This window comes from Lipotes vexillifer, unplaced genomic scaffold (genome assembly GCF_000442215.2).
Source record: "Lipotes vexillifer unplaced genomic scaffold, Lipotes_vexillifer_v1.1 scaffold12, whole genome shotgun sequence".
In the NCBI taxonomy this organism is placed as follows: Eukaryota; Metazoa; Chordata; class Mammalia; order Artiodactyla; family Lipotidae; genus Lipotes; species Lipotes vexillifer.
In genome coordinates, this window is record NW_006796716.1 from 3,554,419 (window position 1) to 3,575,299 (window position 20,881).

Here is a 20,881-nt window from a genome sequence, read left to right on the forward strand (position 1 = left end):
AAAAAAAAAAAAAAAAAAAAAAAGACAGAAGCAAGAATATCAATTGACTAGGAATGTATTCATTTAATGACATAAAACTGAAACTGAAAGAACTTCATTCTAAACAAAAAATCTTCAAGGCTCCGGCCTCCGCGGTGCCTCTTGTGCTCCTGGCTGGTGGGGTGGGCACTGACCCGCCCATGTCCACACACACACACTCCCACCCCTGGACCCGGGCTTTCCCAGCTGCCCTTGGGCAGCACCAGTTCAGAAAAACACAAACTCCCTGTCGGCAGACGGCTTCACTCACCTCTGACTGCCCCCAGAAGCCTGAACCTGCCTAACAGACTTACTAGACACTCAACAGACACTGGGAGGACAGTTTCTCCTTTCCCAGAACAAAGAGAGACATCAGGGTTTTCATCCAGAATCAACGCACTTGGTGTGACACCAGCAAGACCAATGGCACTGGCTCTGCCCTGCCAGCCGGGTCCTCACTCGGTTGACTGCGTGAGGCATGAGCATGCTGGTCTGTGTCCACACCCAGAGATGCGCCCCCCGTCAACAAGCCAACTTTTTTTTTTTTAACCCCTGAGAACAAAGCTCTAAGCAACCTTCATCTTCACACGTCCAATTTCCAGAAGTGCTCCCTCGACAGTAAGTGTTCATCTGTCCTCAGTTGTTTAATAATCAGAAGAGATGACTGATGTCACAGACGGGTCAGGCTCCTCTGGACTGAAGCTCCAAACAAGGTGATGACCCGATACCTGACCTGGGTCCCAGGCCCCACACTCGTCAGAGCCCCCAGACACCCCCATACCATAGGACCCCTAAGTACCGCCATCATGTACCCCAGAGGACCTCGCTGAAGCTACCCACCCCTACCTCCACTGCAGCCTTAAGAGGTTTCCAAGTCTACGGAAGACTCTGGATGGCTGGCAGCATAGGTGAACCTGTCTTCTCTACAGGGTCTTGCCTCAAGTTCCCATGGGAACCCCACACCAAATTCAAGGATGGGTCCGGGATTGGGAAACGCAGGGGGGCCATCAGAGCAAGAGCCGGTGAGCGGCTTCCCCCTTCCACGCGTCTTGGAAATCTGCGCCGCAGCGAGGCCTCCTGACTGTGACAGGAGGAGCCCGAGAGGGCACCAGCCCCGACCAGCTGGCAGAGCCGGGGACAAACAGGATGGCAACGTCCATCCCTTCCGGGCGGGGTTCTGCGTCCCCTTCTCCGTGGAAGACGGTGTCTAAAAACGTGCCCCGGCAAAACCTGCAGAGATATTTCCCAACCCATATCCTACAGCCCCCAAAAAATAAAAACAAATTAAAAGAAAAAAAGCAAGAACAAACAAACAAACAAAACGTGCCCTGGAAAGCAATGCCCCAAATGGCTTTTCCCCACCAGGCTGCTCCTCCCCAAGCCTCTTCCATTTACTGGAATTAGGAGATAAAATGCAAAGTTTGAGGCTAGGTTTCATCACGTAGCTGCCTTGGGATTCAACACAGGCCACAGATGGGAGCCGGCAGCCAGTTCCTGCCAGACGAGCCCTGTTTAGACGTCAATGGAGGGACGGGGCCCTGTCGCTGAGCCCGAGGTGGCCGGAGGGGACACGCCCTTCCTCGGCTGGCACCACCTTTAGCTGACAGGACCTTGGGACCCAAGAGGAACACCCAGCAATCCAGTTCTCTTCACGGCGCTTCCTCACGGGACGAATTATATTTACCTACTGTTGTCTGATGCCTCAGAAGCATGACCTTGCCCTTCTTTTTCAGATTTTTCTACGGCCACCCCTGGACATATGGTCACCAAGGGAAGGACAGTGAGAACACAGGACAGCAGTGACAGCTAGTTGACAGCGAGAACACAGGACAGCGGTGACAGCTAGTTGCTAGATCAGTGCTGAAGGTGGCTCGAGAGACACACCTGACCCGGGCTGGTCTAGCGAAACAAAGTCAAAGACAAGAGTGCAAGAAACCTCGCAGCGAGACCCTCCGGGAAGGTCTGCTCTGAGCAGCCCAAGAGGAGGAAGGTGGCCTGTGGCTCGACTGCCTTCTCTGATCCTGCCTTTGCTTATGACATGACGAGGTGGAACGTGGAGACCAGCAGTCCACCCCCAACCCCCCAGCGGCACGGAGGACAGCAACCCCCAAGCCTGAATCACTCTGACCCGCGTGTCTGGTCCTGATACAACACGGAAGATCCACGTTTCAGGGCAGGGTGGGGTGGAGAGGGTAAGCAATGAATCTAAAATTTAAAACTCTTAGGTGGGTCTGCCCCTAGAGCCTTACTTCTTTCCACTGGACTATCACGATTTTTTCTCCTAAAATACTTATTCTGAAAATAGAGGGTTAATTACTTGTTTCCCCAAATGTTTCACAATAACACTCCCTTAAACAGCAAGCTCCTTTGGAGCACTTAAAATGGGTCCACTTTTAAGCAAATTCAATTCACACATCATTTTCCAGGACTATTATAAAAGTTAGAAGCATCCCTCCCAGAAAGCAGCTTTTCTTCCAGGCCTGTTCCTTTGTTCTCCATGGAAGAATCTGGAGGCCTGGCAGCCAGGGCTGAAGCTCTGAACACCCGCCACGCACTCACACCTGAGTGGAGGGTGCAGGAGGCTGGGTACGAGCCCTTGGCACAAGCACCACTGTGGGTCCAACTGGCGGAAGCTCACGGAAAGCAATCCTCACGTCTGCTCAACTGTCTGTAAAACTCTCCTGTCTTTTTATTTCTTCTGAAGCCTTTGATAAGGGCTCGGGGAACAAGGGACCAAGAAAATAGGGCAGGAAAAGGCTGCCCCAGCCACTCTAAACACTGTCCTCTGAATACATACTTCCAAAAAAGAAAAATTAGGAGCTCACGAAGTGCACATTTCCAGTGCCCTTTAAAGCATATTTCAGGAAACACAGAGGCAAGTAAAAGGCCAGACCAGACTAAATGTCTGTTTCGCAAGAAGCGTTGGCATACTGCATCCTTGGATGCGTGCAGCCTGCAGGTGCCCCTCTGAGGCCCTGCCACCCGGCTCTGTCCCTGTACTCACGCTCCCTAAGGACCCGGGGTGAGGTCCTGCCTACAGACATGAACACAGGGGCACGGAGGGGCTGGGGTCCCGCCCCTGGCTCCCCAGCTGGTTCACCATCTGCATCTAGAATTCACTCGGGCTTTAATCTGGTCCCCAGCCCGCACAGGGGCTCGCTGTTGGGGCCAAGGGCAGCCGAAAGGAAGGAGCAGACGGCCCGTCTGGTCTGCTAGGAATCAAATGCTTACGACACACCCTCCGAATGCGCGCTAGGACGGTAAGACGCCCCCTCTTCTGAGAGCCGGGGAGGGAGACGCCGCTGCTCACCTCTGGAGTGTTCTTCTTGAACTCGCGGCTCTGCTCGATGAGCCGCTTTCTCGACTGCTCGCTTTCATCCTGCCGGTTCGCCAATACTGTTGCGGTGGCATCGAGTTCCCTCTGCGGAGAGAAACAAGAAGGGAAGGCGATTGTAATCGCACCTTGTACGGGAGCAGAGCACATTTGCACCTGACCAGGGCACCGGGTGGCGGGGCGGTGGGGGAGCCCGCGGCTCCAGGGATCACCACCTCGTGGCCCAGGAGGGGCTGGGGGCCAGTGGAAAGGGACCGGGGCGCCACCAGGAGGCTCCCATCCGCCCCCGTGCACTGACTGGCTTGAAAAAACCAAACCCGCTCGGCTTGACATGCTGTGTATCGACAGGTGCATCACAAGTGACTGCTCCTATGACAGGACACGCAGATGCATTTTTCTTGGCTAAAACCAGAGTCAGGCCAGTGCCCAAACACCACCCCTCCCCGGAGTCACTCGCTTCTGCTCTTCACGAGCGTCTTTCCTGCCACGTCTCTGGGCCCCAGTCCTGCTGCTTGACTCCGGGCTGCTTCCCGGGGCACCCTGTCTGACTCTCTGGGCCTGGCATCTTCTGTAGACACATCTGATTTGCTTTTGTTCCACAGATACTTATTGTGGGCTTACTAGAGGCCAGACATCATGTTCAGGACCTGTTAGTTGTTTTCAAAAGGGACCTTAAGAGGCAAGTCCCAAGAATAAGGAACTCCAGCACCGTGTCAACTTGGGAAGCGAGGCACCTGGAAACAGTGTTATCCGCCAACCCTTAGACTTGCCCCTGAGCCTCTGAGAACCAACAGGAGTGGGTGGGCCCCTGTCGCACACAACAAACCGGCACGCAGAGCGTCAGAGAACCTGGGTCCCAGCGTTGGAAGCTCTGGGAGGAGAAGCCAAGAGGCTCTGTTTGAAACAAGCCTGCGGCAGATGGGCCCAGGAGGGTGGTGTCCTGGGCGGACAGCAGGAGCGCAAGGACACGTTCCCGAAGCCACCGAGAGTCTCATTTTCGTGCTGGGTGGCTTTGGCTACTGAAGACACACACGGGCACATTCTGCTTAGGATGTGAGCGGCGGCTCCAAGTGGCTTCTCAGTGGTACAGCCCGTCGCCCCGAGGCCCAGCAGAGCTAGGGGAGGCGAGGAAACTCCAAGCTGGAGATCCATGCACAGACATCCAGGAAGCCAAGAGGCCTTCTACACCCACCCTCCACCCACCCGGCTTCCTTCTTGGCGGAAGTAACCAAAGGCGTCTGCGAACCCTGCTGCTGAGCACTTCGTTCGTTCCGCTACTGGGTGGGCCGCTGCCAGACGGGGCGGCGGAGTGCTGGAACAAACATCTAGGGTGCTGTCAACTTGGAAATGGCAGAGAGTTTTTAAAGGGGTGGGGGGTTGGGGGGGAGGAACAAGGGGGTGGGGGAGATGCCACCACACCGCACTCTCTCCCTCCTTCCACGCTTCTGGCATTGCGGCAATTCTTGGGCAAGCAACTCCAAAAGAATAACGTGGGCTCGGATTCAAGAACAGATGTCAAAGCTACTGCAGAAAAGAGGGAAACACTGCACATTTTGATAGACCACATTTGAAACACATCCCAGTCAAGTGAAGGCAGCGGGGGAAAAAAAGAGCAACTGAAACCAATGTGGCAGCGTGGGGATGGAGACAGAGGGGAGAGCAATCGCAGATAAGCAGAAGGCTTCTCAAAAATATAAACAATCTGGTAAAGGAGGAGGACTTAGACATCTATATTTAAGCAGCAGCAGCAGAAGTTATAAAAGGAGATTTCAAGAAAGGGGGTAAAAAGCCAATATTGAAATACGACAGAAAAAGTAAAGTTGATGTTTGGCTCCAATCACACACAGATGCAGAAAACTTAGAGAAAAACAAAGAGCTTTCAGTGAAGACCCTACTTCCGGGGGCGGGGGAGGGGGGCGGCGGGGGAGGGGTCACTTAATCAGAGGGTGTCCGGTGACTTCTGCCGACAGGTGCTGGATGCTGGAGGCACACGGCTGACTGCGGGGCCCCAGACCTAGTGGGAAGAACTCGGGGACCGTGGGGGCAGCACTGCAGGAGATGTCGAAGAGCACACCTGGCCCTGCCCACTTTGAGGCCCTTCCCATTCAAGGTGCTTGGCAGGAATTCCAAAGCTGCCCAAGGGGGAGCTAAGGGGCTGGGGGGCTGGGACTCCTCAGAGCTGCTGGGGGAAGAGACATAGATCACTCTTCCCTCCACTCATGGAGGTCTCAGGTCACAGGCAGGACAATCTTCAGTTTCAATGGGGGGGGGGAGGGGGGGCGGCGGGGGAGGGGTCACTTAATCAGAGGGTGTCCGGTGACTTCTGCCGACAGGTGCTGGATGCTGGAGGCACACGGCTGACTGCGGGGCCCCAGACCTAGTGGGAAGAACTCGGGGACCGTGGGGGCAGCACTGCAGGAGATGTCGAAGAGCACACGGTCTGTGGGCCTCCCTGGGCCCCTCGGTCCCCCCACCTCTCACTCTGAGGTCTGTCCCAGCCCGGCATCAAGGGGTTCCGCGGGCAGATCCATCAGAAAGCCTGACTGCGGAGGGCTGAACCTGGCACAGGTCGCTTGATGGAAGGGTAACTGACCCGCCCCTATCGCGGGGTAGCAGGGCCAGGGCGCCCGAGGTGACCTGCTACTGGCAGGCAGGGACCCAGGTGGCGGGGGGCCGCGGGGGGCATGCCACACCCCCTTCTCCATGTGTGCAGACATATGCAGGCCCGAGTGAGAAACCAACAGGGCTCTCCGAAGTGCACCGGGTGCCGCCACCCATCAAGCATGAGCCTCTGCCACGCTGGGTCTGGCTGCTCAGGTTCAAGGCTCACAGTCTCAGTCCTGGAGGACATCAAGGCTTTCTAAGGCTCTGGGGACAACACAAAGGCAGGAGATGGCTGTGAAACATAAGCCAAATACTGTTTTATTATCTACCCAGCCAGTCTGTCCTCCAAATGTCACATATAATGATCCATTAACAAGGGAACTGAATGTTTCAGGGGAGTGGCAGTGGGGGGTCTAAAATACAGAACCCTCAGCCCCTGAGTCACTGGTCACATGTAACAAGGAGCACAGAGAGGCCCCACATCTGAAAGGCATTAAAAATTCACAAAGGGGACGTCCCTGGTGGTGCAGTGGTTAAGAATCCACCTGCCACGGGTTCGAGCCCTGGTCCAGGAAGATCCCACATGCCGCGGAGCAACTAAGCCCGTGCGCCACAACTACTGAGCCTGCACTCTAGAGCCCTCGAGCAACAACTACTGAGCCCACGCACCTGGAGCCCGTGCTCTGCAACAAGAGAAGCCACCACACCGCAACGAAGAGTAGCCCCCGCTCACCACAACTAGAGAAAGCCCACTCGCAGCAACGAAGACCCAACGCAGCCTAAATAAACAAATAAATAAATGAAATGTATTTAAAAACAAATTCACAAAGAACAAAAAAAACCCAAAACCCAAACAAACAAACAAAAAAGCGTGGAACCAACCTCAACGTCCAGCAATAGCACATAGTGTATCGGCATATCCACTCAAGAATTATTTTGCAAAAATGCAATCCTACATACACACAATATGAGATGGAATGATATTCAAGATATATTTAAGCAAAAAAAAAAAGCAAAGTACAAAACAATGCTACGTTGTTTAAAAGAGTATCTATACACGTTTGCATATGCTTTGCTTGTCTCTAGAAAGATGGAGAAACTTGAAACTGTGCTTGGCTCTGAGGAGGCCCAGGGGAGGAGGGGACTTGCTCTCCATGTATCTTTTGGCTATTCTGCTATGCATATGAGTTACCTGATTGGACAAGTCACAATATACATTCATTTTATACATATTTAAAAACTGCTAATGTGAAAAAAATGCACACGCATGTAGTTACACAAACATATTTTACATGCTGCATCCCCATATATGAGCGTGCGTGGTCTCCGTGTCCACCTGCCCAGGGGCAGAGGCCTGGGATAGATGACCCCTGACTCACTCTGGTGATTCAAAAAGTGAGGCAAGTGCGTCCTTTGTCAAAACAACAGCTGTTTCTTGCACAACGTGCTGCACGTTGGCCATTCTCAGGGCTTACAGACGAGTAGGAGGTGGCCGGTCACCGAAAACACCGCTCAGTCAAGCCCCAACCTTCCCAGGGAAGGGCAGAGGAGGGCGTCCTCTCTGAACTGTTCACAACTGTTCTCCTGCCGGAAACACCTGGCAACCAGGTCCCAGGTGATGGACACTGGTAGCAAACCCATGGGCTCTGAACAGGGGGCATTTCCAACTAGGCCGAAAGAGCTAGAAATGGTAACGACAAAGCATCTTGCAAGGACGGCACCTGGCTGCAGAAACTCTGGGGTTTTCTTTCAAAGTCGTCATGAGATGACTGATGTCAGGGGGCGACAAGGTCCAGGGAAAGACCTCTGGCTGTGGACACCTCACCCCATGAAACTGGGGAACTGCCCCCAAGAGCTGTGGACGCTGCAATCCTGTTTTCCTCACTGACTTTGATTTCTGCGATGCTTTTTCTCCATTTCTGACAGATCCTCAAAGGGCAGAGCTCCCAACACTGGAAGTTTCTCTCTGCCTGAACTGCAGCCTCTCAGCCGACCATGTAGCTGCCTATTTAAAAGAAACTTTGGGGGAAGTGTCTCCCAAAGAAAACAACGTGTCTCTTAATAAAGTCAACGATCAGTTTGGAACCCCTCGCCTTTCAAGTGAATGGTTAGCTGTTGGTTTTAAACGGGTGTGTGTGTGTGTGTGTGTGTGTGTGTGTGTGTGTGTGTGTGTGTGTGTGGGTGTGTGTGTGTGTGTGTGTGTGTGTGTGTTTGTGTGTGTGTGTGTGTGTGTGTGTGTGTCTCTCTCTCTCTCTCTCTCTCTCTCTGCAATACTGCCACAATTTCTGTGAGATCCTCTCTCCCTGAGGCCCCCAGGCCAGGCCTGCTCTGGGCAGATGCACACAGGCCCTCTTTGCCCCCGGGACCCCCAGGGCCCCCGGGCTAGTGGGGAAAACACACCAGCCAACTGCATCAGAGATGCGAGTAAAGTATTGTCTTTTCACTGTCGCTAACTTTGACTCAAAGGGTTGGTTCATCTGAGGCTTCTTCAGGGCTTATCTGTCAACTAATAAACAGCAAATCCTATATAAGAATTTAAAGTGGCTTTATTAGGGAAAATGCAGAGAGAGCACCTGTGCAGAAAGGGGAAGGCCAGCCATGCTTTCTGCATGAAGTAGGCCTTGGAACATTTTCTGTTTCGTTTCCTGCAATGGGATCACTGGACAAATGGAAGCTACTCTGACTAGAAAGGGGTGAAAGGCCCAAGCCCACGCACCTGCCTCCTTCCATCACCCCCTCCCTGGCCTCCTACACGGAACATCTGAAGACCCTTCAGACAGTGGCCTTAGAAAACCCTGGTTTGGATTCCAGGCTCCACCCCTTTTATAACCTGTGTGGTTTTGGTCAATGATGTCCCCTCCCTGGAGATAACTAAGGTAATGCATGTCCACCTTGAGGCATGGTAAGCACTCCATCGAGGGGAGTTTTTCTGTACCATCAGAGCCACACGCTTGACCTCAGGCTAGAATGCATTCTGCCACCAGTATCCCCAACTAAGCCAGGGGCTCCAGGGATGCACAGGTGAATTGGAAGTTGACCCTGACCTCCAGGTACCCACAGTCCAGCCGAGGAAACTAGGCAGGCATGGAAGAGCGACAAGACAGAGTGGACCAGGCTGATGGAATGAAAACAGGCAGAGGTTAGATAAGGCAGGACACACTGCCAGCAAGAAAGGGCTCCAGGTTTTCGTGAAAGACGCCCATCTCGGCTGGGGCCTGTGTACGGGTCGGTCTGAGTCCGCCGGTCACCCTCCACCTCTTCCTCCTCCTCTGGGCTCACCGAATCCCCAGTACAACTTCTGGTTGTGACTGGTGCTGTCAGAGGCCATGAAAGGGGGCTTAGATGGAGCAGGACCCAGGTCAGGTCCCCCGGGGGAGGCTGGCTTGGGCACAGAAGTGGTGAAAGGGCTGCTGAGAGGGGGCTGGGGCTAGAATGGACGCACTGTGTTCAGTTAGAAGTCACAGACACTGACCAGGACATCCACTGTGAGCACGCGCGCGCGCACGCACGCACGCACACACACACACACACACACACCTGTGCTCATACACGAGATCGCTCTGGAAGGCTCCCCAGGTTCAAGATCCTGGTGCCATTCCTCATACTGGGGAGGAAAATGAATGGGAGGGGGGCCCTGGCGGCGGTCTTCCTGGCCCTCAGCCCCTCCCCATCTGTCACAGGAGGGGCTGATAAGGACTCCAGGAGGTGCCTCAAGGGGCCAATGTTTCCCACCCACGGCGGGACCACAGACTGGCTGGGGGGGGGGGGGGGGGGCGGTTGGGAGGTCCTTTCACTGTCTACCCTTTTGTATCTTGTGGATTTTGTACACGTAAATGTAATGACCACTCCTAAAAAGTAAACATTTATCTTTTAAAATCTCATTTTTTCCCCTATAATGAGACGTGGGCTTTGAAGGACTGATAAGAGCCTATGGATGCCTCATTCCCAGCAGAGCCCTCACGTGGTCCTGCAGGAAGTGCGTTTTGTCCTTTTCCCGGGCGTGTGGACTGATGATGGTCTCTGTTTCAAGGAGAACCTTGCACAATTCCCTAGGGAAACGTTAATGTTCTCACTTATTTTATAAGTTTAGGCAGGGAACCAAGTCTGACCCCACATCTCCCAAGTGTTCCTTCAGACACTTAATTCTTACCCATCACTTTCCCACTCACAGTCTTTGATTCACCACCGGGCGATACAAGGATCTGAATCCCGGCTACAGTGTTCTGTCACGTGATGTCAGGCTGCGGGCCAGCAGTCAGCATCCCCACCCAGGAAGCCATAGTCCTACAGAATTAGATGGACCTGCACGCGGCCCAGGAGAATCTCAACAGAAGGCAGGCAGTGCAGGAAAGGGGAACAAACGGAGAAAAGCAGAGCAACCAAAGGCGGGAGGGCAGGAGGTGCTGGCGTGTGTACAGGGGGCTTCAAGGAGGGTCCCTCGATGCCACACCAAGGTGCCCTTGTCCCCTCATGGGTGTGAATCGCCACACAGCTATAAGGTCACCAGGACACACACACACACCCTGCAGGAAAGGGGACCTGTCATCCCTGCTCAAAAGCCTTCAGGGGCTTCCCAGGGGGTCTGGGTGAGACCACCAGGGCCCACCAGGCCCCTCACTCACCTCAGGCCCTCAGCACAGGCTCTTCCCTCTGCTTGGAAGACTTCCCCTTCTCTCTCCCATGGAACCTGTCAGATCTCTGCTCAAACACCGCTTCCCCTGCCCCTCATGTCCCTCCCGCCCCAGGAGGTGTGCACCCCGACTCCCTAAACTGTGCCTGTCTGCAATTCCGTACTGGCCTGGGTGCTTGTTTAACTCTGGGCGCCCCATAGGCTGTAAGCTCTGGGAAGAACTGTCTTTGCTCACTTCACCTGGTGCTGGGGCACATCGTGGCCGGCCCTCCGTACCTGTGGGCACTGCATCCAGGGACCCAATCCACCAGGGGTTGAAAATATTCGAGGAAAAAAAATTTCCAGAAAGTTCCCCAAAGCAAAACTAGAATTCACCACAATCCCGCAACTATTTACACAGCATTTACATCGTGTAAGGTAGTATAAGTAATCTAGAGAGGGTTTAAGGTATACCGGGAGGGCGTACTTAGATTATATGCAAATACTATGCCATATTATTTAAGGGACTTGAGCAAATCCCCATGGATACCGAGGGACTACTGTAGTCAGAATGTGCTAAAAGAAAGAGTAAGCTAAAAAAAAAAAAGGGAAAAAGAAAAAGAATGGCAAAATAAACTAAATGCTCCAACGGAAGTTCAGAGTAAGTGCAAAAGGGTTCAAAGGAAGAGAGGTTACTTCTGTTTGGGGGAAAAAAATCAGAAACAGCTTCATGAAAATAACAGCACCTTTGAGAGAATTCTGGGGTGGGCAAGGATGCACACCGGACAGAGGGACCAACAGAGGGGGAGGGCACAAATTTAAGAACTGCAGACAGCGAGGCTTCCAGTCGGAAAGAGAGAGGCTGCCAGAAAAAGGCCGGCCCAAGCACTGACCCTTGAATGAAAGAGAACAGTCTAGAACAGTTCAAGAGGCTGTGGAGGAAGGGGACAAGTTGACAGCGGCAACTTCTTGAAGGCAAGAACGGATGAGGAGGGAGGGCAGGGGCGCCTGGAGGAGACCCACACCCTCCTCCGGCTCACCTTCAAAGGACCGCGGGTGGTTCCTTGGATGGTACCATTTTTCTAAGAATTAGGATCATCTGGCTACGAGGGGCTCATCTCTGCTGAAGGCGCCGGGGCAAGGTCTCCCCGCAGCTGAGGAAGCCACTGTCATCACAGCTCCACCGTGAGAACAGGAAACAGGAAAAACAGGGACAGGAAAAGTCCGTGCCAACAGTGCTTTGGGTAAAATAGGGAGCAGCAAAGCAGACGTGGAGGGCTCGCTGTTGAGGCTCCTCCCAGGCCTGTTGGCGGGGCCTGTGTCTGCTTCCCCAAGAGGGAGATCCCAGGAGGAGGCCCTCAGGCAGGGAAAGCACAGCTCCTGGGGGCACCCAGCGCAGAGCCCAGCCCGCAGCAGGGGCACACGCAAGCGCACTGGGCGGACAGGAGGCAAGCTCTCTGGGTTAATCACACCCTGAGGTTCTCAGGGAACGTGCAAGGGACTGCCTACAGCTGAAGTTTCTAGTTGTCTGGGGGCTTAATCAAAAACACCGTTTCAACCCTTGCGGAAGCCTGCACGGTGTAGTTAGCTATCTTCTCCCGTCTTGGAGTTCAGAGTCGAATGAACAGAAGGCAACCTCTTGGCGGGGTCTCACAGAGCACAGTGGGGTTCCCCGTGCCCAGGGAAAGCAGAGAGAACGGCCAGGGACTAGGAACTGGGTGGGAGGGTGGGGAAGCCGGCAGGGCGGCGCAGAGGCCAGTCTGCATACAGACTCCCACCACCTTTTACCTCTGGACCAAGCCAGCCCTCTAACCTGAAAGGGGAACGCTGATACACACAGAGCTGCTGTGAGGATTAAGTAAGATGAAGTGCCTGGTACGAGTGAGAATGTTAAGAGCCCACCTCAAATAAAGATCGTTTTCTCATGTTCCTTTAACTCTGAAGAAAAGGTTATCATATGTCAAGTATGTAACATACATCTAGTATGTACTCGATATTTCTTGATTCTGGGAGATGACTTGATATTAGTTCCCAGTCTAAGAAATTCAAGTGAAACAATTCACTCCAACATACACTTACTGCCTGAGGTCTTTCCATCTAAAGGTGGGCTGGCACAGAGGTGGGGGGCAGATTTCTTACATTTTTAAATAGAACTCTGATTTTGGATCGAGTGAATGGGTTACCTATTCAGAAAATAAAATTGAACAAAAATAAATAAATCATCCTAACAAAAGCTACGAGCCTTTTTCTGTGAATTCCTCGGCACAGAGAAATTTCAAGAGAGAACAAGATTTTGTTTCTTATTGTTTTTCACCCCGTCGGAAACCCACTACGCAGAGACAAAAATGCCAGATGTATCTAACCAGCATTGCACTACATGTAATACTCGCCAGACTCTCATTTAAAGAGTGAGATGTGAGAGACGGCATCTCGGTGATGCGTAACGAAACACAGGCGATCAGAGGCCTGGGTCGCTGTGGCCCAGGACCGGTGCAGGGAAAGGGAAGGACGCCTTTTAACCCTAACTAACAGGATTCTGTTATTAATCGGAACGAATGAAACTGCTACCATCTGCCCAGTTCTGAACTACAACAATGTCTGTTTCGTAAGTTGCGTTCTTTACTGTTCTTTGGCCACGTGGCAAAGCAAAACGAAATTCTGCCTTGGCAGCCTCAGCCTTTCAGGCACACATGGCTCCAAATGGCGGGAGTGCTCTCTCCCTCTCTGATCTTAAACATCTCCAAGGAGCCCAAAAGCCTTTCATGCCCCACCCTCCACCCCCACCCCAAGGTGCCACTAGGGTTGGTCCTTGCTGTCTGGTTGTCTCCTTTTCCTGGGCTATCACCTTCTCCCCTGGCCGTCTTGTTCCTGGGTGGGTCTCTTTTCTTCGCTTGTCCCCCAGGTCACAGCCTCTGCCATCCCCTGCTGAGGTGGCCGCTGGCACTCCCCGTCCCGTGGGCCTCAGCCGACTTGTGGGAGAGGCAGCCACAGGAGCTTGGCTAATCCCATGTCACAGATGAGGAGACCAAGGCCGGGCGCGGACACAACGTACTTGCTAACAAATGCCCAGGGAAGAGGCCCTTGATTCCGTGTCTTTTTCTCAATCTTCTTATGCTTACTATACATTGTGAGACAAATTCCAAAACTAAGTGGAATCTTGTTAAAATGTGAAATGTCCATGAAGGCTGATCTGGTTGGGGGGTGGGGGAGATCTTTGGCTAAAGCGTTCATTTCCCTGCCTAGCTCAGTGCAACTGGCCCGCTGGTCTGGCTGCAGGACAGGAGACGGACGTCAGAGAGAACAGATCCGCCTAAACTCCCGGATTCACAATGGAGAGAGAGAGACTCGAGAGATCTCCAGTGGGCTGAGCTGCCAACCAATGAATTGGAACCAGGGACCAATTAGTGGAGTGAAGCGGACGAATGGGAAAGGCGCTCTCCAAAACAGTGGCCACGAGCCACGTGTGACTCAAAATTAAATTACAAATTCCTCAGTCGCAGTAGGCGCACGTTGAGGGCTACTGACAACTGTATTCGATGGCACAGACACAGACCATTCCATCAACGTGGGAAGTTCTGCTGGACAGCGACAGTCTAGAAGGACTCCCCAGGTTCTGAGGGTAACATTATTAACTGCTACAAAGCAGAGACTGCTGCCCCATTTCACAAACTGAGTAAACTGATGATCAGATGACCGGGCTTTGCCCAAATCACACCACGAAGTGGTTGGAAATGAGATCTGAATCCAGTTCTGGGTAACTAACTCCATGGAAGCCGAAGCTCCTTGAGGTAAACCCCAGCAATGCCTCTTTCCCAAGCTCCGGCTTAACGCACTTGACTTTCTCTAGGAAATAGGAGGCAAGGCCATGGGCTAAAAATGAGGCAGGAGCAGGAAAAACGTGTTTTAATCTCAAAAATAATTATGCCACTGCCAAAAGGAGTGATTCCAATCTCATCGACGCTGGTAAATGTTTTCCTCCTAAAGTATTTGTTTCAGAAATAAGCCTTTAATTTGAATACTTTAAGAGCCAAAATTTCTGTCTGTTGAAAATATTTATTTCTATTGTTTGGCAGGAATCAATTTGTTAGGGCACCAGGCACCCTGGCAAAGGTTCCCTTCCACTTCTCTGGGAAAACACTTGGCGGCAAAGCCATCCACTGCCCTGCAGCTCACTCGCTCTCTGCCGGGGCTGCCCCGGCCACAAACATCTGCCGGCGCAGACGCAGGCTGTGAATCAAACCCATTGTGTGTGCAAGGAAAGACGTGCTTTGGGGGTTACTAGGACTACATAGCTGGGCTCAGTGGGCAATCAGCTGAAAGTGATTTCCAGGAGCAGAGGACATTTTCTTTAATTATTCTGAAGGTGAGAGAAGACCTGGGACCCAATGTCAGGTGATTTTTCACATATAGCCCCGTCTCTCCCACCATTAGTGAAGTCTAGGAAGCAAGCAGCAGAATTTCAGGAAGAGCCAGCTCCATCCTGCCTACAAGAATCTGGACAGGTCACCAAGATGCCCTGAGCCTTGGTTTCCTCATCTGTAAAATATGCCACCTACCCTGGCTCGAAGGGTTGTTGGAAAACTGCATGACATAAAAGGATAAGAAAAACTCTCCCAAGTTAAAGAACTTCCACAGAAATGGTAGTTCTTCTCACCTCCTGCAAGGGTAACGTATCCTACAATTTCCTCCCTTAGCTCCCCTTTTTATACACTACGGGGGTGGAGGGGGGCTTAAGAGACAGAGCATGAAAGTTAAAAGCTATCACAGTTACAGGTGAAGTGCTAATAACTTCATTTTGGAACTGTCAGGCTTGGTTTTTTTTTAATCACAGCTGTGGCTTGCACTAGCACTCTACCTGTAGCTGTGTTCCCTTCTCACATTTTAATTAGCAAATAAGAACTCCAGAAAGCTCTCAAAATGTTTTTGCCTGGAATTTGTAAGCAAAAGTTGAAAGACGCCAAGTGGCTCCTGGGGGAAACCAAGCCCCTAACAGACATCTACCAACAATGCTGAGCAGGTTCATTTGAATAGCTCATTTCAGGCCAAGAGATGCCACCTCTGAGCCAGCTTTGATTTTATTTTTGCAGTTAATTTTCAAGCAAGCAAGGTTTACAACATCCTGCCACTGGCTGGATGGCAATGGAGAACTGCTGCCCGCCCGATAGCCCGGCACAGTGACACTCGTGTGGCAAAGTGAACGTCGCATGTGATGCCTTCACTCTCTCCTGGCACCAGGGCTGCTGGCCGCTATCAGGGAACCGGGGTGCTGGGCAGCAACAGGTGACATCACATGAGGGCTCCCAGTGCCGAGAGCAGGGGTGTGATCTTAAAGGGGCCGTTTCAGTCCTCAAAGAGTTTCACCTCTGGCTATGCTAGAGGGACACCCGGGAAGAAAAAAAAGGGCTGCTCCGGGAGCTGCCCTGGAAGTACTGAGTACTGCTGCCAGCCTGCCCACTGTACCCTGTCCGGGGAGCATTCTAAGAAAAAGCTGGAGGGGCACTTTATTTCAATATTTATTTATTTGGTTGCGTCAGGTCTTAGTTGCGGCTTGCCAGCTCCTTAGTTGCTGCACGTGGGCTCCTTAGCTGTGGCATGCATGTGGGATCTAGTTCCCTGACCAGGGATCGAACCGGGCCCCCTGCACTGGGAGCGCAGAGTCCTATCCACTGCGCCACCAGGGAAGTCCCTGGAGGGGGACTTTAACTCAGACTTTATCGAGCCAGCTACAGAGCTATTGTTAACTCTCTAAACTCACGTGAAAGGATGAGGACACACAATTGACCAGCACAATTACAGCCAACTACTACCGACTCTGGAGTGGGTTCAGATACTCGCATCCAGAGCCCTCAGCCAGTGCAAGCTCTTGCCTGGTGTGGACAGGTGACTCCACGGCCTCCTGAGTGCGGCATGAGGGCTGGGGGTGGGGGAGGGGGGAGGTTGTGTGTGTGCAGATAGAAGCAGGGGCTAGTTCTTGAGGCAGAAAATCAATGCCAATTACAAAGCGTTCCCAACCTCCCTGTGAGCCCTCCAAGTTCAGGGCCTCATCACCTGTTTTCCCCTAACTCTGGGTGTTATTTCTTAACTACACAGACACCCAAAAGATTTCTGAGCTCAGTAAAATGACGCCACTTGTTTTGGCCCCGGAATGGCATTTCTCTATACCCTCTGTTCTTGGTTCTCTGTGTGATTTCTTGAGGAGCAGCGGGGAGGAGGTGGTCCTGATCTGCTTTGGGGTCAAAAGGCAGCTCCCAGTAGAGTGTGATTTATAAAAGGACACCTCTCACCCCATGGCCTCCTCGGCAGTATCAGTCAGAGGCGGGGACCCCAGGGCGCTGCCCGTGCAGCATCCGAAGCAATGCTGGCCAAGCGGCCTTGGTCACACTCTCTGGCTCTTCCTCTGACCACATCATCCCATCACAGGCAGGAAGCCACCGGCAGTACTGTACAAGCAGCAGCCTCTGTCTTCTATGCCAGCAAACATTTGATCCTGCCAGGCTAACGTAAACATAAAGGAAATATTGCCATAGATCCGAAATGATAACCAAGCTCTTCAATCATCAAAAACAAAAGCAATCAATCGTGTCCCGCATGCCCTACTTCCTGATTCTGGAACACACACACCCGTGTATTTATCCTATCAAGATTTTCAGCAAGAGCTGAGACAAAAGAGGATTTCCTGCTTTACTCCTATAGCTACGAAACTCCATCCCTAAGTGTCCGCTTAACGGGTCTCACTGGATTTCTAGACACCTGTATTATACTAAAGAAAATGCACATAATCGCCACTAGCAAAGGCTTGTTATGCACGGCTGCAGCAGGAACCCCTGAATTGGGGAGGTCCAATGAATCATGGACTAACCGTGAAGACTCCGCGTGCATCCCAGAGACTCTCAGAAGAAAGGATGTGACTGGTTTCAGAGACGGTGGGATCAAGCGTGCACACCTGTGTGAAACGAGGGCCAAAGGAAACCAAAGGCTTCCCTCCCCTAGAACAGCCATTCAGCCCAAATGCCCCAGGATGCTGCTCCCCTCCCACCCGGCCCCTTAGTCAACTCATCCGTCCAGCAGGGGCATTCCCGAGCTCCTCCTGGAAGGACAAGACAGGGCACAAAAGGGCAACAAACCACACCAGTGCTCAGACCTTACAACCAAGGAAGACAGCCAGACGCTGTGAGGCGGGACATGCCAGGAGTGGTTCTGAGACAGCTGGGAGTTGACAGAGAAGATCAGGGAAGACTTGGGACTTCCCTGGCGGTCCAGTGGTTAACACTCCACGCTTCCAACTGCAGGGGGCACGGGTTCAATCCCTGCTCGGGGAACTAAGATCCCACACGCCCTTGCAGCGCGGCCAAAAAAAAAAAAAGCAAACAAAAACAAATACGAAAACAAAATATCGCGGAAGACTTCACAGGAAAGGTAGCAGGGGATGGCCCCAAAGGATGGATGTGATTTCACTGAGCGGGGGAGGTGGGAGGACTCCAGAAAGCAAAGAATGGGCAGAGAGACATGATAAAAACAGCTGCAGCTACAGTTTATCAACTCATGCTCTACACCCCTCGTCATTTTTCATGGCCACGGTGATCCTGCAACAGCCATCACTCCTGTTCCACCAATGAGCGAGGATACCGAGGTTCAGAGGCGAAGGGGACCTGACCGAGATCACACATTTACGGAGGGAGACGTAAAAGGCCACGTTTTCTGCACCTAACGCTGCTCCCTCCGCTACAGAAGGACGCTCTTGGAAGCGCACCAGGCTTGGGGCTGACGTGGGGACGGTGGGCTCTGGGGGCACAAAGGGGGGACACCCTGGGGTTCCTGCCTCTTCTAAAGCTCTGTGATGACGTCCTAACGGTGGAACTGGTGACGCGGTTCTTCAAATCCCCCAGCCTCCCTTTTCTGTCGTCCGCCCCCGCTCCCCTACCCCGGGGATGGGGGCAGTTCCCTCGGCTTACTGGTAAAAGAAACAAGACAGTGGGGTCTCGAGACCAGAGCTACTTGTTATTTGCTGGGTCACTAAGAAAGGCAGGAAGTGGATCTAGGGACAGCGCGGGGGCGCCTCATCGGAGCCCTGAACGTGCATCTGACTCTGTTGAACCCACGTGTGGCTGACTCCAGGCTATTGAGGATCACTGCCGTGCTTTAGAAAGATCACGCTGGCGGCGACGGGGAGAATGGAGTTGAGCGAGGAGAGGCTGAGAGCTGGTCACGCGGTTCAGAAAAGAAGCCACGGGGCGAGGGATTTTGCCGCCGCGTAAAATCTGCTGTGAGATCAAGAAAAAAGGAGAGGAACCAGAAACGTCTCTAAAAGAATCCTGAATTGGCTTCAGTCAATAAAGTAATACAGGAAGCCGCCGCAAGAAGGGAAAATCGGATATACTAAAACGGAATTACAAGCCTGGCACTGAAAGGCGGTGGGGACTGACTTCACCCCGCTGCCAGCTTCTGCCCCCGTCCCCCCTGATTTACGTGCTCATGGGGGTCCCAGAGCCAATCGGCAGCGGACCTGTCAAATCTGACTGCTGGAATAAAAATGGAAAGGCCGAGTGGCAGCCGTAACATGGAATTTCCTTGTTTTTATTAGTTTAAGGCTCTTAAAGAGTAACTTTTACATTGGGGAAAACTTTTCAAATATGTACTACTTGCAACGTAGATCCAGTTACCTCTCACATGTTTTCAATCATTCTGCTTGCCAATTTTACTAGTTATCAAAAGACATTTGTGGTTTAAAGCAGGGGAACAGGCTTCCCCCTCCCGGCACATCTGCCCTTCCCGCGGTGACCTCACCCTGCTGGATCCCAAGCCCGACCGGCTGCCAGAGGCCTGATGGGGCAGACAGGGGCGCGCTACTGGGTCCCACAGCTGGAGGATGGTGCGACGGATTATTTGGCAGCTCTGGCACTACAGGGACACCTGGGTGTGGACTTTTTTTTTTTTTTTAAACAAAAACTATTGATAAAATCCAGCTTTTCTGCATTACTGTTCCTACTTAAATGAATCCGGGAACGCGAGTTTCTCTTGAACCGCGCACACACCCAAAAAAACATGGTTCCTCGGTTTTCGATTCTTACAGCTATAAACCTATTGAGATCTGGGGATGGAAAGGGGCTGGTCGTGCTGCATTCTGGATGTTATTCAACACTGAAGCCGGGCATGAAAAGAGCCAAGTGTTTACGATGCCCCCACGTGTGATGCTTAAACCAGCAAAACTAAGGGAGCCTAGCTCGTTCTTTGCTGTTAGAAGTCTCCTCGTTAACTGAGAGCAGAATCCACAGACTCCAAATAAAGAGCCTCTTGTTCTCTCCTTGCTGTGTTAACCCAACACACCCAGGAGTGACTGAGCCTTCAAGGTGTCAAACCACAGATGTCTAATATCCAACGATGTGGAGCTCCGTGCTGTTACTCAGAGGACAGAGATGGGCGGCGGAAGCCTGACACCCCACTGAAAACAAAATGAAACACACACAGCGTCCTGAATGGTTTACTTGACGTACATTCAGAGGAAGACCTAGGAAGATGAGAGGAAATCGGGTGGGTGTGCTGGCTGGAAGGAGGCTGCCCTCCCGGTACCACGTGCTCTACACGTGGCAGCACGTGCGTGACCTGCTTTGTACCAGGGTCAGAGTCCCCCTTGGAGCCAGGTGGCGTCTTATTCTTCACGTGGACCAAAGGCAGGCCTTAGGCATAAAGGACAATAATGGACTGACAGCTCGTGAGAGACTGCTGCCGGTGGGTCATGGCTAGTGGTCTGTGCATTTCTGGTGTGAATATGTACTTTCCCCCGTAAAGACAAAGAGGCAAACAGACCCTCTGAGATAAAAAAGAACCACACATTCGGTGTGTTAGGCACGCGCTCCAAATTTCCAGCACAAACATTTATTTTTTAATCACGCCAATTTTTTTTTTCCATTTGAAACCTGTTAATTCCATGACTGAGAATTCATCAAGTTTCAGACTGGAATTAATTTTAACAAGGCTTTATATCAGAAATATTAGTCGATGGAGCTGTGGAAGTGGCCTCACTTCACACACGGTCACTGGAAAGCCTGTGCGTTCGAGTTCCCTTCAGATGCTGGGGTTCACGGTGATGGAGTGGGGGGGCCGCTGTGAAGCTGAAGTGTGTGAGCTCCCCAACTTGCTCCTGGGGGCACGCGGAGCTGGGGGAAGCCACACTGGCAGCCTGGTCGCTGGCCCTTCGCACACAAAGCTGACTGTGGTTACTTCCCTGGGCGGGGAGGGGACTGTCACCGCACACGCCCTCTTACTTTTCAACACGTGCAGGTTGATGACACACCTACTCTGGGTGAGGACCATCCCCC

General features: G+C 52.4%; 1 protein-coding gene across 1 annotated transcript in view; it reads right to left on the minus strand.

Moving 5' to 3' along the window:
• CUX1 (cut like homeobox 1) overlaps positions 1-20,881 on the minus strand; it is a 359,467-nt gene that overhangs the window by 275,861 nt on the left and 62,725 nt on the right. Inside the window, 1 exon segment of the mRNA XM_007468893.1 lies at positions 3,329-3,439. Coding sequence (XP_007468955.1) covers positions 3,329-3,439 — 111 coding nt within the window.